This window comes from Pteropus medius, unplaced genomic scaffold (genome assembly GCF_902729225.1).
Source record: "Pteropus medius unplaced genomic scaffold, Ma_sr-lr_union100, whole genome shotgun sequence".
Lineage (NCBI taxonomy): Eukaryota > Metazoa > Chordata > Mammalia > Chiroptera > Pteropodidae > Pteropus > Pteropus medius.
The window spans coordinates 18658473-18673986 of record NW_024349796.1 but is presented as its reverse complement, the minus strand read 5'-3'; the positions used below and the strand labels follow the sequence as shown (position 1 = coordinate 18673986).

The 15514-nt window shown below is 58.1% G+C and overlaps 1 protein-coding gene and 1 pseudogene across 5 annotated transcripts in view; one reads left to right on the top strand and one right to left on the bottom strand.

The window, feature by feature from the left end:
- The window catches only part of KDM5B (lysine demethylase 5B), a 47227-nt gene that overhangs the window by 30614 nt on the left and 1099 nt on the right, over positions 1-15514 (top strand). For 4 of the 5 annotated variants that reach the window (XM_039883601.1, XM_039883598.1, XM_039883602.1 and 1 more), the window contains exons 13-26: positions 295-414; positions 1331-1525; positions 2832-3013; positions 3156-3280; positions 4009-4159; positions 4273-4387; positions 4850-5205; positions 6157-6295; positions 6690-6869; positions 7443-7601; positions 11175-11657; positions 13132-13243; positions 13882-14036; positions 15000-15320. In XM_039883601.1, coding sequence (XP_039739535.1) covers positions 295-414; positions 1331-1525; positions 2832-3013; positions 3156-3280; positions 4009-4159; positions 4273-4387; positions 4850-5205; positions 6157-6295; positions 6690-6869; positions 7443-7601; positions 11175-11657; positions 13132-13243; positions 13882-14036; positions 15000-15320 — 2793 coding nt within the window. The remainder of the gene's footprint in view (positions 1-294; positions 415-1330; positions 1526-2831; positions 3014-3155; positions 3281-4008; positions 4160-4272; positions 4388-4849; positions 5206-6156; positions 6296-6689; positions 6870-7442; positions 7602-11174; positions 11658-13131; positions 13244-13881; positions 14037-14999; positions 15321-15514) is intronic. The other variant, XM_039883599.1, reaches the window with a different exon arrangement.
- On the bottom strand, positions 12954-13072 carry LOC120619372 (uncharacterized; annotated as a pseudogene).

Genomic DNA, 15514 nt, shown 5'->3' with positions numbered 1-15514 from the left:
TCATTGTGGCCACATTTAGAAACACGTGCCCTGACCCTGGATGTAGCATGAGCCACGTTCCCTTTTCAGATGTTAATCAAGCCTGCCAGTCTGGGCGCCACTCTGTCTCGCGAGGACGAGGACGGAAGTGGTATCTCTGCGTGTCCTCTGCCGTAGTGCTTTGTCGTCGTCGTCTTCCCTGGCCCACTTTTAATTGGCGGAAAGCTACCCCTTCTGGAGACTCATTTGATAGTCTGTGTCCAGATTGTCTTCCACGAGAATGTCACTAAAAATTTCCAATTCTTTCTCCTTCAGGTTTACCGGACGAACCAGTGTGCTGGGGAGTTTGTGATTACGTTCCCACGAGCCTACCACAGTGGCTTCAATCAAGGCTTTAATTTTGCCGAGGCCGTTAACTTCTGCACTGTTGACTGGGTACGGAATTATGTCTTACGAGCCTTTCCTGCAGAGTTGTGTAGAATGTGTAGGTGCTTACGCCTGTTGCTGCTCAGACAGCTGTCTGCAGGTTGTTGACCACCCGTGAGACGAGGCGCTTGCACCGTGCCGTAGTCCAGTGCCCTGCTTGCTCTGTGGACGCTTGTGTTTGCTTTGTAGCAAGACTCGACGAAGGAGTCTCGAGTTGCGTTTGGCTACAGCTCAGTATCTCGTCACAAACCGGTAACAGACGGCGTCCGTCTTAGACCTTATGTAGCACTGATTTAAGCTGTCCGCAACAGAGCAAGTTCTGTGGTAACATCAAAAACCAAGAAAGAGAATTTGTACTAGAATGCAGCAATTTTTAATGACACATTTGGTTTCAGTTTATGAAGTGGCATTTTTATATTACTTTTCATTTACCTAAAAGCTGTCTGGTTTAAGTGTATGGTGTTAAATCTAATGAATTACAATCTGGTGTTTTTCTGTCCCAGTTTTTGGAGCATCGTTGACCCCTGATTTAGGTCAGACACCATTCCAGCACAGTTGCTTCAGGAAATGTTCAAATTCACATTTTCAATTAGATTCTGCATTGCCGTGGACACTAATGCATTATTAATACATCAGGTTTTTTAAACCAGCTTTTAACTAAGGCACCTAATATGCCAGATCTTAGAGAGATGTATTAATAATCTGCCGGCACAGCTCCTTCCCCAGGGGCCACTTCTCCCTCCCCCAACTCTGCCAAAAGATTGGAAAAGGCCCAAGGCCTCTTAGGATCTGCGTTTAGAGTAGATAGACGATATGTGTGACCCAGAATGTGACCTTTAGTGATTCGGTACCGGGGGTCAGAAGTCTTTAGGGACAGGAAGGAGGAAGACGCGTTTCCCATCTGTCTCCGTCTCTCTCGCCACAGCTCCCACTAGGCCGGCAGTGCGTGGAGCATTACCGCCTGCTTCACCGCTATTGTGTGTTTTCCCATGATGAGATGATTTGCAAGATGGCTTCCAAGGCTGACGTACTGGACGTCGTAGTGGCCTCAACAGTTCAGAAGGACATGGCCATCATGATCGAGGACGAGAAAGCTTTAAGAGAAACTGCCCGTAAATTGGTGAGGTTTCTGGAATCCTGGTTGTGTGGTGTTCGGTATTTTTACGTAGTGAAGTTCTTACGCACTTTAATGTTGTTTTAAGAAGTCATTTCTTAGTCTAATTTCTTTTAAGACCATTCTGATAGATGTATAATAATATCTCTTTGTGGTTTTAATTTCCGTTTCTGTAATGGCTAATTACGTGTCATTTGCTGCCTGTGTGTGTTCTCTGGGTGAAGTGTCCCTTCAAGTGTTCTTCCTCGCCCCCTTTTCATTAGGTCGCTGTGAGATTTCTATTTGTTCTGGACAGTCCTATTCCGAGAGGTGTTCTGCAAAGATTTTCTTCCAGTTGGTGGCTGGCCCGTCCTTCGCTTAGCAGTGTCTCGCAAACAGCAGAAGTCTTTATTTTGATGAAGTCCAATATATCAAGTTTTTCCTTTTATGGGCCTTTTGTGTGCTTTTCTTAAGAAATCTTTTACCTAACCCAAAGTCACAAAGATTTTCTTCTATGTAGCCATCCACGTGGTCAAAATGTTAAAATACAGACTAAAAAGAGTAAAACAGAGGACCTTGATGGCTCGTAAACTGACTTCATCAGGTTCCAGCTTTGAAGGCTGGTTTTGGACCCAGTGCCAGAGGAGGGGAAAGTGGGCAATCCTGGCCTCGCGGTGACGAGAGGCGTGTCCTGGGAGGGCGCTCCGGACGCCCGGTGGCTCACGCGGCCTTTCGCACTGCCTGGTTCAGGGCTTCGTTTTCTTGACGCTTTCATTGAGAGCAGCTTTATCACGACTGCAGCCTCTGTCGCACAGATGGTCCGGCCTTTCAGGAACAGTCCTCCTCCAAGCGGCTTCACGCCGAAGGCTCCTAGGCCGCCCAGCGCCGCCCACCCTCTCAGTCCCCGCCTGCCTGGCCGTCTCTCCACTTCCTTTTACTTCTCTTTGTCCCTTTACGGAGTCTCCGGCACTGTCGCTCTGAAGCCCTGTGTGCTATTTCTCCTGAGGCGGAAAGTGTATACGTTTCCTTTGCTCTCGTTCATGCCCAGAATATGGACAAGGACAATTTGGAGTAGAATAAACAGATGATCTTAGTAGTTGAATAGTGCTGTTTGTCACTCTCTTCATTCTCACATCAAAACGGCCAAACAGGGCCTACCTTGTCCAACACCGGGTCCTCCTGGACCAGTGGGGTACTCGACTCCCCACATTTGCTGTCACTGGTGCTTTGACCCCACACAGCTCTGGCCCCGTACTCCCTGTTCCGGTCAGGCTTTCGTTGACTCTCGCATGTTTGTCGCGGGCTGGCGGTCCTGAAGTATGCCTCATTCTAGGGAGTAATTGACTCGGAGAGAATGGATTTTGAGCTGTTGCCAGATGACGAGCGTCAGTGTGTAAAATGCAAAACAACGTGCTTCATGTCCGCCGTCTCCTGCTCCTGCCAGCCGGGCCTGCTTGTGTGCCTGCATCACGTGGGAGAGCTGTGTCCCTGTCCTCCGCATAAATACAAGCTGCGGTGAGTGGGGACAGCGATTTTTTCCTCCTGTGGGAGGCAGTAAATCTTCAGTGATGTCCTGTGCAAGGCTGAAATAGTGTAAAACATCTGCTTTTCCCCAAAGCCACATGTCTCAGAGCTAAGTCTGCTGTCCTGTGTCCAGGTACAGGTATACCCTGGACGACCTCTACCCCATGATGAACGCCCTGAAGCTTCGCGCAGAATCTTATAACGAATGGGCCTTGAATGTGAATGAAGCTTTGGAGGCAAAGATCAACAAGAAGAAAAGTACGTGGTGTAGACAGCGTGACGTGGGGTTGGGCGAATGGGGACCGGTTGTGACGACGCCACATCCGTCAGCTCCGCCGTCCTGGTCAGGCCTCTGCAGCCAGCCTTGCGGAGCGCCAGCGGGGAAGGTTCGAAGGGAGCACGTGAGGCGGGCGCCTTACGTCAGAGCGAAGTCGCGATGTGGGAATCGTGCACGGTCGTGTGCTTCGCAGATCGCATTGTAGGAGGCAGAGCAACCTTTACTCCTCTCCGTCTCTGAAACAACAAGTATTTCACGTTTTACGTGGAACCGTAAAACCCCTTTTTAAACTAGATCTCGCAACAGCACGTGTTATGTGAGGGGTCTGAAGTGCTGGTTTGTCACTCATTCCTCTAATCGAAGTCAGAGTCTCTGTCCCTCGCCACTACCTTCAAAAGCCACCGGTTCCCGTCCTGAGTCTTCCCACCTGCATGCCTTTCTGCGGCCCAACTGGCCACTGCCCTCTCTGAGCACGCTGGAGTGGCCCGCCAATGGCAGGGCACAGTAAGAACCTGTGTTTGCTTTGTTCTGACGCGTAGTTGTTTGTATCTCAAACGCTTTGGTGCTGAAGGGCAGCTCTGGGCCCTCGCTGCAGACGCCACCCTCAGCCCCACCCAGGCACAGGCGCCGACTCCTCCGTGCACCGCTGCTGCCCTTCTTCCCCGTGGGAGCAGACGTCGCAGGAGACTCGACTTCTCCTTTTTTTCAGGCCTTGGCAGCTTTAAGGCTTTAATCGAAGAATCTGAAGTGAAGAAATTCCCAGACAACGATCTTCTGCGTCACCTTCGCCTCGTCACGCAGGACGCAGAGAAGTGCGCCTCGGTGGCCCAGCAGCTGCTCACTGGGAAACGGCAGACCAGGTGTGTGGCTCTGGCTGAGGCGGGGCCTCTGGGCTGCGCGAGGCGGCCGCTGTCCCGCCATCTGGGCCCCCGGCGTGCAGGCTGCCGAAGCTTCCCCGGCCCTGTCTCCGCAGGTACCGGTCCGGTGGAGGCAAGTCCCCCAATCAGCTGACAGTGAGTGAGCTCCGGCAGTTTGTGACGCAGCTGCACGCCCTCCCCTGCGTCCTCACTCAGACGCCGCTGCTGAAGGTACCTGCAGGTGTGCGTGAGAGAGCCGCGCAGCAACCCCGGGTTTTGTGAATACGTTCCGTTGACGTGAGGAACTTGTTTTCCGTTTGCACGTTGACTCACAAATGTCTTCGGTGACACGGTGAATGGTGTGTGGGTGTGCGTATGAAGAGATCGCAGCAGGTGGTAACACGGTGAACGGTGTGTGGGTGTGCGTATGAAGAGATCGCAGCAGGTGTACGAAGGAGAGAGAACGTGGGGAATTTGTAAGTCAGACGTGACCACCAGCTGTTCCTTGCGCCAGGTGTAAGGTTGTGCTGCGTCACTGGTTTTAATTGTCAGCTGGCTTACGTCTTGCTGCATCCGTGTCGTTGCTAGAATCGAGTGAGCCGGGACAGGGTCACGTTGAATGTGCGTGGAGGGTTCTAAGTATGAAAGAAGCCAGTCACTGAGAACGCTGTTTTGGTGCCCCCTCGTTCGTAGGGGCTCTTGAGTCGTGTGGAGGACTTTGAGCAGCAGAGCCAGAAGCTGCTCTCAGAGGAGATGCCCAGTGCTGCTGAGCTGCAAGCCGTGCTGGACGTCAGCTTCGAATTTGATGTCGAACTTCCGCAGCTTGCCGAGCTGCGCACCCGTCTGGAGCAGGCTCGCTGGCTGGAGGAGGTGCAGCAAGCCTGCCTGGACCCCGGCTCCCTCACGCTCGATGCCATGAGACGCCTCATCGACCTCGGCGTGGGGCTGGCCCCGCGTTCAGCGGTGGAGAAGGCCATGGCCCGGCTGCAGGAGCTGCTGACGGTGTCTGAGCACTGGGACGACAGAGCCCGGAGCCTCCTGAGAGCCAGGTGAGGGCAGTTGGCAGCCCGGCCTGGGGGGGGGGACGCGGACGTCACGTCATCACCGCCTCGGCCCGCAACAGGCCCTCCGAGGCTGCCGCTGTGCGTGTGCAGCACGTGAAGAGGTAGCTCAGATACTTGGAAGTTGGGCAGGAGAACGTTAATTTTTTCTTCCTTTACTGGGAACATGAACGATTCGAACGGACGCACCTTTTCTGGAGTTTTCTTGACAATGCCATCTTTGAGAGAAGAAAAAAATGTACAAATGAGTGGAACCGTTTCACCCCAGTTAGGGAATGCGAGACCCCAGGGAGTCTTAAGAGAGAGAGACACATGTGCCGACACACTCTCTTCCGTGACATGAGCCTCCTGGCTGCCCGTCCACAGCACTGCTTGGGGGTCGAGGGCACCTTGTCTGTGCTTGAGAGGTGGCACGGGACGCAGGCAGCCATCTGAGGGGTACCCGCCCCTCCCTAATCTTGCTGTCCGATCCCCATTGGTCCAGTCGACCGCATGAAGCACGAGGAAATAATCTGCGTTGCACACAGTCTTTATGATCCTAAAACCGGTCACTGAGCAGAGTGCCAAGAGTTTTCGTGCTGTGCTTTTGGTATGTCGGTACCCTAGAGAATTTTACTTTTCTTACTGACACCGTGTGTGCCTTGTCAGCGTGCCCAGTTTAACAGAGTAAACCGCGGATGGGAGCCCGTGGTTATGCCAGTGTGAAGTGAGGCGTGAGTAGGACAGAGGCTTCCCTGGGCCGTCTGCTTTCTCTCAGATGCTCGTAAGCCCCGCACAGCCATTGGAAACTGGTTAACTTGAGATCTAGAAGGTTATTGCCATTTCAAAAAGTTATCTGCCGTACTGAGTTTCCTATGATGTGATTTTTCTGGTTTGGGAACCCACGAGAAAAAGCACTCGTGCAGAGTGCTGAGTCGCTCTCCCGGTTCCCTGTCCCAGGCCCCGGCACTCGCTGAGCAGCCTCGCCGCGGCGGTCAAGGAGGTGGAGGAGATCCCCGCCTATCTGCCCAACGGGGCAGCCCTGAAGGACGCGGTGCAGAAAGCCAGGGACTGGCTGAGGGACGTGGAGGCCCTGCAGGTGGGTCAGCGACGTCCCCGCGTGTGTGCGTGCCTGCGTCTGCGGGGAGCAGCGGTCGGCAGGTTGTCAAGGGCAACAGATGGGATCTCACTGCGCAGACTCAGGGTTTTGGCTGGATCGGACTACGGACCCTGCTCTGCCGCAGTTAGATGAACTCGCCCGTGGTCGTTGCGACCAGTTGGTGCAGATGCGTGAGGCCTCCCAGGACACGTGAACTGGGGATTAGAGAGAGAAGTGAAGCTGAGCGAGACATCACGTCTCGTCTTCGATGCGTACGGCTGCCTCTGGTCAGCTTGTCAATGGCTGGGAGTTTGGGCACTCGAGAGTGGCAGATGCGGAACTTCAGGTACACGGTTGTGTGGCCCGCGAGGTCTGATTTTTCCTGATTTCTTAGGTTGGCGGACGTGTGCTGGTATTAGACACACTCGTAGAGCTTGTGACGCGAGGCCGATGCATCCCCGTGCATCTGAGTCCCTTACCGAGACTGGAGTCGCTGGTGGCTGAGGTTCAGGCTTGGAGAGAATGTGCTGCTAATACGTTTTTGACGGAGAATTCTCCGTACTCGCTTTTAGAGGTGAGTTTGCAGCCAGCCCGTCACAAAACCCTAATCGCCAAGCTCCGTGAACACGCAGTCCCTCACGCACCAAGGTGGTACCGTGATTGGTCTGTGTTCTGTGAGTTACTTTTTTGAGCAGAGCCAGGGAGATTCTCGTGAGCTTCTAGTGAAACAGCCTTCCCATGTCTTCTGGGTACCCCGGGGTGTAGCATGTTGTGCTTAGCAAGAACTGTCACTGTCGCAGCTCCACGGGCTGGGCTTTGCTGGGGCTTTTGGCCTTGGCCGTGCTCAGCCCCGTGCCCCAGTGAACATGGCAACTCACCCTTGGGGAATGATGCATTTGGCACGTCGTGTGCTTCTGGAAGCTGCTGCTGGTCATGTGTGATGCCTGCAGCAGCCCAGACCACGTTCCTACCTGCCGTGCAGTTGCACCTGGCGTCAGAGTCGGTCTCCTGTGCGGGTCCCTCTCCCCCTTGCGTCCTGCCCTCGCAGAGGAGAGGTTTCCGGGGCACGCAGTATGAAATTCCCGTCCTGCCCACTGCTTGGGCCTGAGGTCTGCTTCACCAGTGGCTGTGCCGTGTCCCGCTTTAGGTGCTGTGTCCTCGATGCGACATCGGCCTTTTGGGATCGAAGAGGAAGCAGAGGAAGCTGAAGGAGCCCTTGCCGAGCGGAAGGAAGAGAAGCGGTCGGCCGGAGAGCCTGAGCGACTTGGAGCGGGTCCTGGCCGAGAGCAAGGAGCCGGCCGCCGCGGTGCGTGAGGGCTGCTCACCCGCTCTGGTCGGGCGGGTGGGTCTGACCCCGCCTTGGTTACAGGAGTGTGGGGAAGGCAGGCAGAAAATGATTTTCACAGTCCTCAGTTTTACGAAAAAAGACTTTCTGAAAATTGTCGGATGTAAAACTTTTTTTCAATGGAAGATGCAGCGGATTGAGGGCGGGCCTCCTAGCAGTGGTCCCGGCCAGTGCCTTCGGCCTGGTCCAGGGGTGCTGGCCGACTTAAGAGTGGCAGGCGCGTGGACCGGACCTCAGGTCTGGTCTGCATTCAGCAGTCAGCGTGGCTCCCGAGACGACGCCGTCTTCAAGATAAGGCAGTGTCCAGCCGATGTCCGGGAGCTTAGTGTCGGGACAGAGGAGGTAGCTTGTGGTTTGGATGCTTAAAATAATTTTTTGAATTGAGCTGTAACTGACGTGTAACCCGTGCGTTAGCGTCGGGGGTGTGACACTGATTCGATGTCCGTGTTCAGTGTGAAGCGATCACCACGGTGAGTCTGGTTAACGCCCCCGCCCCACGTGGTTACAGACGTGTCGCCTTCTGGGGGCCGTTGAGATCCACCCACTTCCCCAGCAGCTTTCGGATACACAGGACTTTCGTGTCAGCCGCAGCCCCGCCCCATACATCACACCCGGGTCTGGGGGCTTCACCGTGGGCATCTGCCTCCCCCACCCCACCCCCGCGCACACCCCCGCCCGCCTCTGGCAGCCACCAGTCCGTCCGTCCTCTGTGCCTCCGCGTTTGGGGTCCGCTCTTTCACACTCCGCACGCAAGGGAGCTCACACCGCCGCTTTCTCGGTGGGACGCTCTGCCCTCGGCACGGTGCCCTCAGGGTCCATCCTGTGGCTGCACGTGGCAGGCAGGGTCCTGTCGCGGCTGAGCACTGTCCCGTCGTGGACGTGTGCCACGTTTTCTTTGTCCGTCTTCCGTCAGTGGACACTTAGGTGGTTTCCACGTCTCGCTGTCGTAAGTAACGCCGCAGCGAACGTGGGGTGCGGATGTCTTTTTGAGTTAGGGTGTTTTGTTTCCTTCAGGTAAATGCCTAGAAGTGGAATTGGTGGATCGTGGGGTGGTTCTGTTTTCCATCTTTGGAGGAAGCTCCGTATCGTTTTCATAGCGGCTGCACCAGTTCCCCATCCCCCCGGCAGTGCCCGAGGGTTCCCTTTCCTCTGCATCCTTGCCACTTCTTGTCATTTCGTGTTTTTCCGATAGCCGTTCTGAGAGGTGCAAGGTGGTACCTGTTAGGTCTGTGTTTCCGACGACGAGTGATGTTTGGTACCTTTCCGTGCACCTGTGAGTCGTCTGTGTGTGTCTCCTCTTTATACTGCTCCAGTCAACAACAGGGAGGCTTTATGGAGGCCCGAGGGCCCAGGGCTTGGGCAGGAGGGCCCCCTGCGTGCCAAGGACGCGGCGGAGGAGCTTCGTCTGACCTTCTCAGGGTGCAGGTTGTTGGTGTGGCCACACATCCTTTGCCGTCGTTCTTCTGCCCGCCAAGGCTCGAGACGCGGCCGGTCCGGTAGGGCACCTCTCTTGTTCTGGGTGTTAGCTGTGACATCCTCTGTGGTGGTCCTGGGCTCGCCTCACGTGTGACGGTCTTGACCGAGGTCTGGCTGCCTCTCCGTGTCTGCCAGCATCCCCCGGTCCAGGGCGCTGCCCTTTCACCCATCAGTTCCCTCCACTGTGCAGAAGCTCATTGGTCAGATGAAGCCACCTGGGTGCTTGAAAGAGCACAGGGCACCGCGCCCGCCAGAGTCCCACACCAGCCCTGCCGCCCGGCCTCTTCCTGTATGGCTGCCTGGCCTCTGCGGGGAGTGGCGTGGGCCTGCCGGGGTGTGCTGTGTGCTGACACGGCCTTTTTGGGGGCACATTTGTGTGGTCGGACAGGTTCTAGTTCGCGTCTGCTGCCTGAGTATCAAACTGGCGTCTTTAAGGTGCTGCTTCCGCGGTTTCTGCCTCGTTTCTGTGGCACCTCTGCATTTTGAATTTGGTGTCTGGACTGGGGCCCCCTCACTGAAAAAAGCGCACGTTCCTGTCACCTCCACAGGGGACTCTGCACGAGCAGGTGCTGTTCTTCCGGTCGAGCCAGTGGGCAGGCCCCGTGTCACCTGTCACTAGCCCACGCGTCTGCCTGTATGTGTTCTGTTTACAGGAACAGGCGGACAAGTTTCGATACACCAGAGGTTTTTGTCACCTGATTTGCTTCTCAGTCTTTCTGTTTCTTCCCTGATCATTCATACATTTTCTTCTCCATCCGGAAAGACAGAATGGAGGGTTCAGGGGGCCTTAACTTGCAGGGTCACGATGGACCTGATGGCGGGCAGATGTGATGACTGGAAATGACTTAACCGTGACACAGTCGCGTTGTACCTGTTTATTTTTTAGCAGTGAGGCATATACGTATTGCACTGTGTGTCCATCTCCCATAGTTAGCTTTCTTTGTCACCGCACATTGGACCCCATCCTGTTCCCCATCCTCCCACCAGGCATTCACATTTTAAGGGCCGGGGAGCAGAGCTTGGGGGAGGAGCCACTCCTGCGGCCCGTGGGTTTGTTCCTAGGGGTCTGTGCTTCCCCGTCACTCGGTCCTTTGTCCGTGGCATGCGGGAGGAGGACTGGCGGTCCTGCCCGTGGTCGAGGCCACTGCTGCCACGTTCGAGGGGGTAGTGGCTGCCTGCCGGAGCTCGTGCTCTGAATTCGTCACCTTTAGACGCCGCTTCCACTCCAAGATGTGTGAAGTCTCCATGTGCCCGGACTTCTCATCCGTGCCAGGGTGCCCTGTGTCCAGGCCCCACTCGCAGACAGCTCATAAATGCTGCTTAAGAGTGTTGGGGTCACTGCCGCTTCCCCTGTGACATTGATTTGCTGCGCGTGTCCTCAAGCTGACCGTGCAGGACACCTGAGCTCAGCTCGGGCCTGGGGCTCGGCACTCGTCCTGAGAGAGGGGAGGGAGGGCCACGCGCCTGGGTCTCTGCCCCGGTGACCGCACGTCGGTGCAGGGTCTGCTGAAGTGGTTTCTGTTCGTTTTCCATAAGGGGTCCGGTGTCATTATCTGCAGTTGCTGTGTGTAGCGCACGTATGTGGTTTTAGCATCAGAGACAGTAAGAGATGTGGCCTCCTGTGTGGTGGTGTCTGGGGGACTTTTCCGTCTGAAGTACGTTTTTAGAAGAACACAAAAGCTAATGTTAGTCTGAAAACAGATGGAGGAACTTGGAAGTCAGCGAATGTGGAAAACAGAGCGTGAGGGGCCTGGATGAGCTTCCCGGCCGGTGAGCAAACCGGAGGCTGGAGTCGAAGCGGAGCACGAACAAGTGCTCAGGCTCGGAGTTCGCTGTGTGCCAGGCAGGCTGCGTCCAGTCACGCATCTGTCCAGGCACCGGAGCGGTGGCCCAGAGCCACGTCACCCCCGTGGGACCCCAGCCACGGTGGGACGTGTCGCCCAGGGTCACGCGCACGCTCGGTGGGCAGAGCCAGGGTGTGGGTGCAGGGTGCCTTCTCCGGAGCCCGGGAGCAGGCGAGTCCCTGTGACGCTGTCCTCACCCTTCACTCCTTTGCAGATGGCGGCCCTCGGGGAAGCGCGCCTTCGGGAGATGGAAGCCCTGCGGGCCCTGAGGTTGGCCAATGAGGGCAAGCTGCTGGCGCCCAGCCCGGACACGGAGACGCGGGTCTGTCTGTGCCACAAGGCCCCCGCCGCCCCGATGGTGCAGTGCGAGCTCTGCAGGGACGCTTTCCACACGGGCTGCGTGGCGGCCCCCAGCGCTCCGCACGGCCCGCGGGTCTGGCTCTGTCCCCACTGTCGGCGGTCGGAGAAGCCCCCGCTGGAGAGGGTGCTGCCGCTGCTGGCCTCCCTGCAGCGCATCCGCGTGCGCCTGCCCGAGGGCGACGCGCTGCGGTACGTGATCGAGCGGACCGTGAGCTGGCAGCACAGAGCCCAGCAGCTGCTGGCGTCGGGGGGCCTCCGGCCTGCGCACGACCGCGGGGGCCCGGGCCGGCCACAGAGCCGGGGGCAGGCCTCCGCGGGACAGGCGTCGGACAGCAAGGTGAGCCTGAGCCTTCGCTGCTGGTTGCGGGATCCGCTTCGCTCTGTCCCCTCTCCTGGCGGAGCCTGTTGCTGTGCTGCTGGTCCTGCTGCCCCCCTGCGCCACCAGCGCCCGCGTGGCCTGCCGTGTGGTCTCGCCTCTGCGCGGTGGCCGGGGCTGGCTCGTCTCTCGGCCGCTCGTGCCGTTCTCCATGGGCGCGTGTGCACCCAGACACGTTCACCCCGGTGCGTGGGTTTTAACGTTTGCTCGTGTCTGCCTCGCGCCTCCCTCTATGTCACTCGCTCACGTGAGTCACTGAGCAGGAGAGCGAGGTGCCGTTGGCCTGTCACTGCCCTGTGAGGAATGACAGGTTTGAAGGGTCTGCGTCCTCCATGGCCACAGAGGGAAGAAAGGCAGGGGGCCCGTCCGGGGTGGACAGTCCTGTCCCCTGGGGGAGATGACCGCAGGAGGAGAACCTGGCGACGGGAGAAAGTGCAGTCGGGAGGGCAGCGTCCACCCGGTCCCTCCCCCCGAGGTCCCCTGGCGCCTCAGGACTTCACAGCGACTCCTGCAGCGGGCCAGTCCCAGGTTCCTCGTGCTCCCCAGGGCACAGACACCGGGGTCTCGTGGGCCCTATGGCCCGCAGGTCAGAGGACAAGAACTCGGTCTGTCGTGTTTCTGTCCTCGTTTCGAAGTTTCTTCCCAGGCTCCTGAAACACAATGCCTGGGACTTAGCAGGCGGTCCGTTAAGTCCTGCTGCGTAGGTGAGGTGTGGCCGTCTGGGCGCCTGCAGTGGAGACGTTTCTTCACATAGGACGTGCTGGGCTTTGTCCCTTCCTTGCAGCGAAGGGGCACTGCTGTCATCGTCTGCTGCGTGGGGGGCCGAGGAGTGTTTCTCCTGCTCCTTGAGTGAGCACAAACGTGGGACGGTGGACATGAGTGATGCCTGGCAGCTCCTCAGCCGACTCTTCAGGGTGCTGTCTGCGTCCCTGTGTTCACCTCTGTGAGGAGAATCACGGACGGAATGAAAGGCCGTGTGATCTGTTCTCTGGCAGAGAAAATGGCTCATTTGCCAGTGGTGCTGTCTCCTCTGTGCCGGAGGAGTGGGGCTCAGACCAGAGTCGATGCGGCCAGGTCTCCCAGATGGAGAAGTCAAGTCTCTTTCTGCTTGTGCTTGCTAACTGCAGCCACTTCCTTTGGGCTGGCGGGAGTTTTGTTTTTTGTTTTTTGTTTTTTTTAGGTGAGGCCTCCGTTGGTTGACCTCACAGATTATAAGGACCTTGTCAGCTTACAGTCCCTTATTTATTTTATTTTTTACGTCTACAGCACCTGGTTTTCCCAGGCGGTCTCCCATCCAAGTACTAACCAGGCCCGACCCTGCGTAGCTTCTGAGATCAGACGGGCTCGGGCTTCCGCAGGGTGGCCTGGCCGCGGACGACGGTGGGCGAGTTTTGATGCGAGACAAGCCCTCACTGTGAGCTGTTCTCTCTGTCAGGCGCCTCCGCCTCCTGGCACAGCATCTCCTCCCTTGCCCGACGGCCGGGACAGCAGGACCTCGTTGGCACTCTCCCCCTTCGCTGCCGGGCGGAGCTGCGTCCCCCTCCACGGTTCGTGCTTCATCCTGCTTCTCTCTCGAGGGCCGGGCGGCAGCCTGCAGCAGATTTTTGTTACGGGGGATCGGTACCGTTAGAAAGGGCTTTCTTGAATGTAGGGAACAGGTTGCCATGTGTTCGCAAGGCAGAGAGGGGCCACGTTTGCAGGTTCACGGGCGGGAGGTCTGTGGAGCCATGGCTCTTGGGGTTGAAGGTCAGTCCCCTGCCAGCTGAGTGGCAGAGGCCAAGCTGCAGGCTCCCTCGTTACACCATTACTTAGACTTGTGGGGTTTCCTCGGAGTACACCCCCTTGGCACCTGTGTTCTCTCTGCTCCTTGCTTGTAAACGACCGCCCCAGGGGTTCCGCCTGAAGCTGCGCCTGGAGTCCCGAGGCCCTATTTGTGCCTTGTCACCATCCCAGCGGCCCACACCCTGGGCTGCGGGGCGGAGGTGCACTCCCCCAGCGTGCAGTGTGGGGCCAGCCCTTCCCTGGTCAGCAGAGGACCGGAAGGTCCGGCTTGGGCTCTTGCACTGCGACTTCAGGTGCACGAGGTGAACCAGGCTTCAACTGAGCGTCACTGGGAGCGAGGCTGCTGGCGGCGCCAGCGTGCGCGTCAGGCCGGCAGCTCCGTGACCCGTCTGGTCTTCGGCAGGTGTCCGCGCCGAAGTGAACGAGCTGCTGATGGAAGCACACCTGCTCCAGGTGTCCCTCCCCGAGGTCCACGAGCTCTACCGGACTCTGCTGGCCAGGCCCAGCCCCCCTCCGCGGACGGAGCAGAACTCGCCGGCCAGGCCCAGCGGCGAGAAGGCAAGTCGGGGATGCCGCACCGGTGGGGTGGGAACTGGGAGCCTCGCTGCCCTGGTCCCCATTCTCAGGCTGCCATCGGGCAGGCAGGTGCTGGGCACCTCTGGGCGCACGGCCTGGCTTTCAGTCCTGTTTCCCCAGTTGCTGCGGCTAAGGTGCTTCTGACTGTCCCTGTGTGATGATGGCTAGAAGCAGGATCTTTCTTTTCTGTTAAGAGAAACAGTGTAGGGATGAAAATGCAGTTAGACCTGGGGAGGCTTTTTGGGATGACACTTTCAAAAACCAAATTAATTCTCGGAGTTGCCGTGTAACAAGTGCTGTGACTCCTGACCCTAACAAGACGGCTGCCGAGGGGTCTGGGTGGAGCCGACTTGAAGGGGACACTCTAGAGCGCCCTGTTTCTCGGCATTGGGAAAACTCTGCTGCCTCTACCCGTGCATGACCTGGCCGCCTGCAGCCGTGAGGACGGGAGACTCAGCAGAGCCCAAGGGCAGGGTCACTGTTCCTACGATGCCGAACAGCGTGGCACCCCGTTGTCTCTGTGGCCGACTGTGGCCAGCTGATGTACCCCGCCTGTCAGGGGCGAGCGTGTGTCCGTGAGGAAGGGAGCTGTGAACTCGATCTTCAGAAGTTTGCAGGTCAAAGGCCAAACGTAAATACCTGGGCTGAAACCAGGCAGTGGCCAGTCTGCCCCTCAGAGACTGGGGAAGAAGCGGCAGGCGCCTCCTGGTGCTGCTCAGCTGCCCGGGGGCGGGGCCCAGCGCTCACATTTCCCTTTGACAGCCTGGCAGGGGGCGTGGTTGTGCCAGAGGACGTGAGCGGCGGCGAGGGTGGCGTTGAGCAGTGTTTTTCCAGGTCGGTGGGGCTCGGCTGGCTCCCCACACGGCCGGGCTAGCGCTCAGCCTCGCTGGGGTCAGCCCCAGGCAGACCGGAGGCTGGCCCTGAGTCTGCCCGCCGTCCCCCCAGCAGGACTGCTGCCGCGGGAAGCGGGACGGGGTCAGCAGCCTGGAGAGGAAGCTGAAGCGACGCCTGGAGAGGGACGGCCACGCCAGCGAGCGATGGGATCGCGTGAGAAAAACGCGGGCCCCCAGGAGGAAGAAAGTCAGACGGAGCCGCCCCGAGGCCACGGACGCTGTCCTGTCGGAGAGCACGCGTGGCTGTGAGCCGGCCCGCACCGGCGGCACGCACCCCCCGCCCTCGGACACGTCCTGCTCCGAGCAGGAGGACTCTGAGGCGGAGGAGGCCATCTGCCCGGCCGTGAGCTGCCTGCAGCCAGAAGGCGACGAGGTCAGTGAGATTTGGGCCGTGGAGGACGCACGTCCCCTAACTCAGGAGCCCCGTGAGCTAGGCCTCGCCTCTGCGCGCTCTGCTTCCTGCTCTGAGCTGATCTGAGCTGATCTGAAGGCTGCTCGCGCCCCCCCCGCCCCCCCTCCCCCACTTCTCCCGCCTCGCGCCTGGGTCTTCTCCCCTTTCTTGAAGAA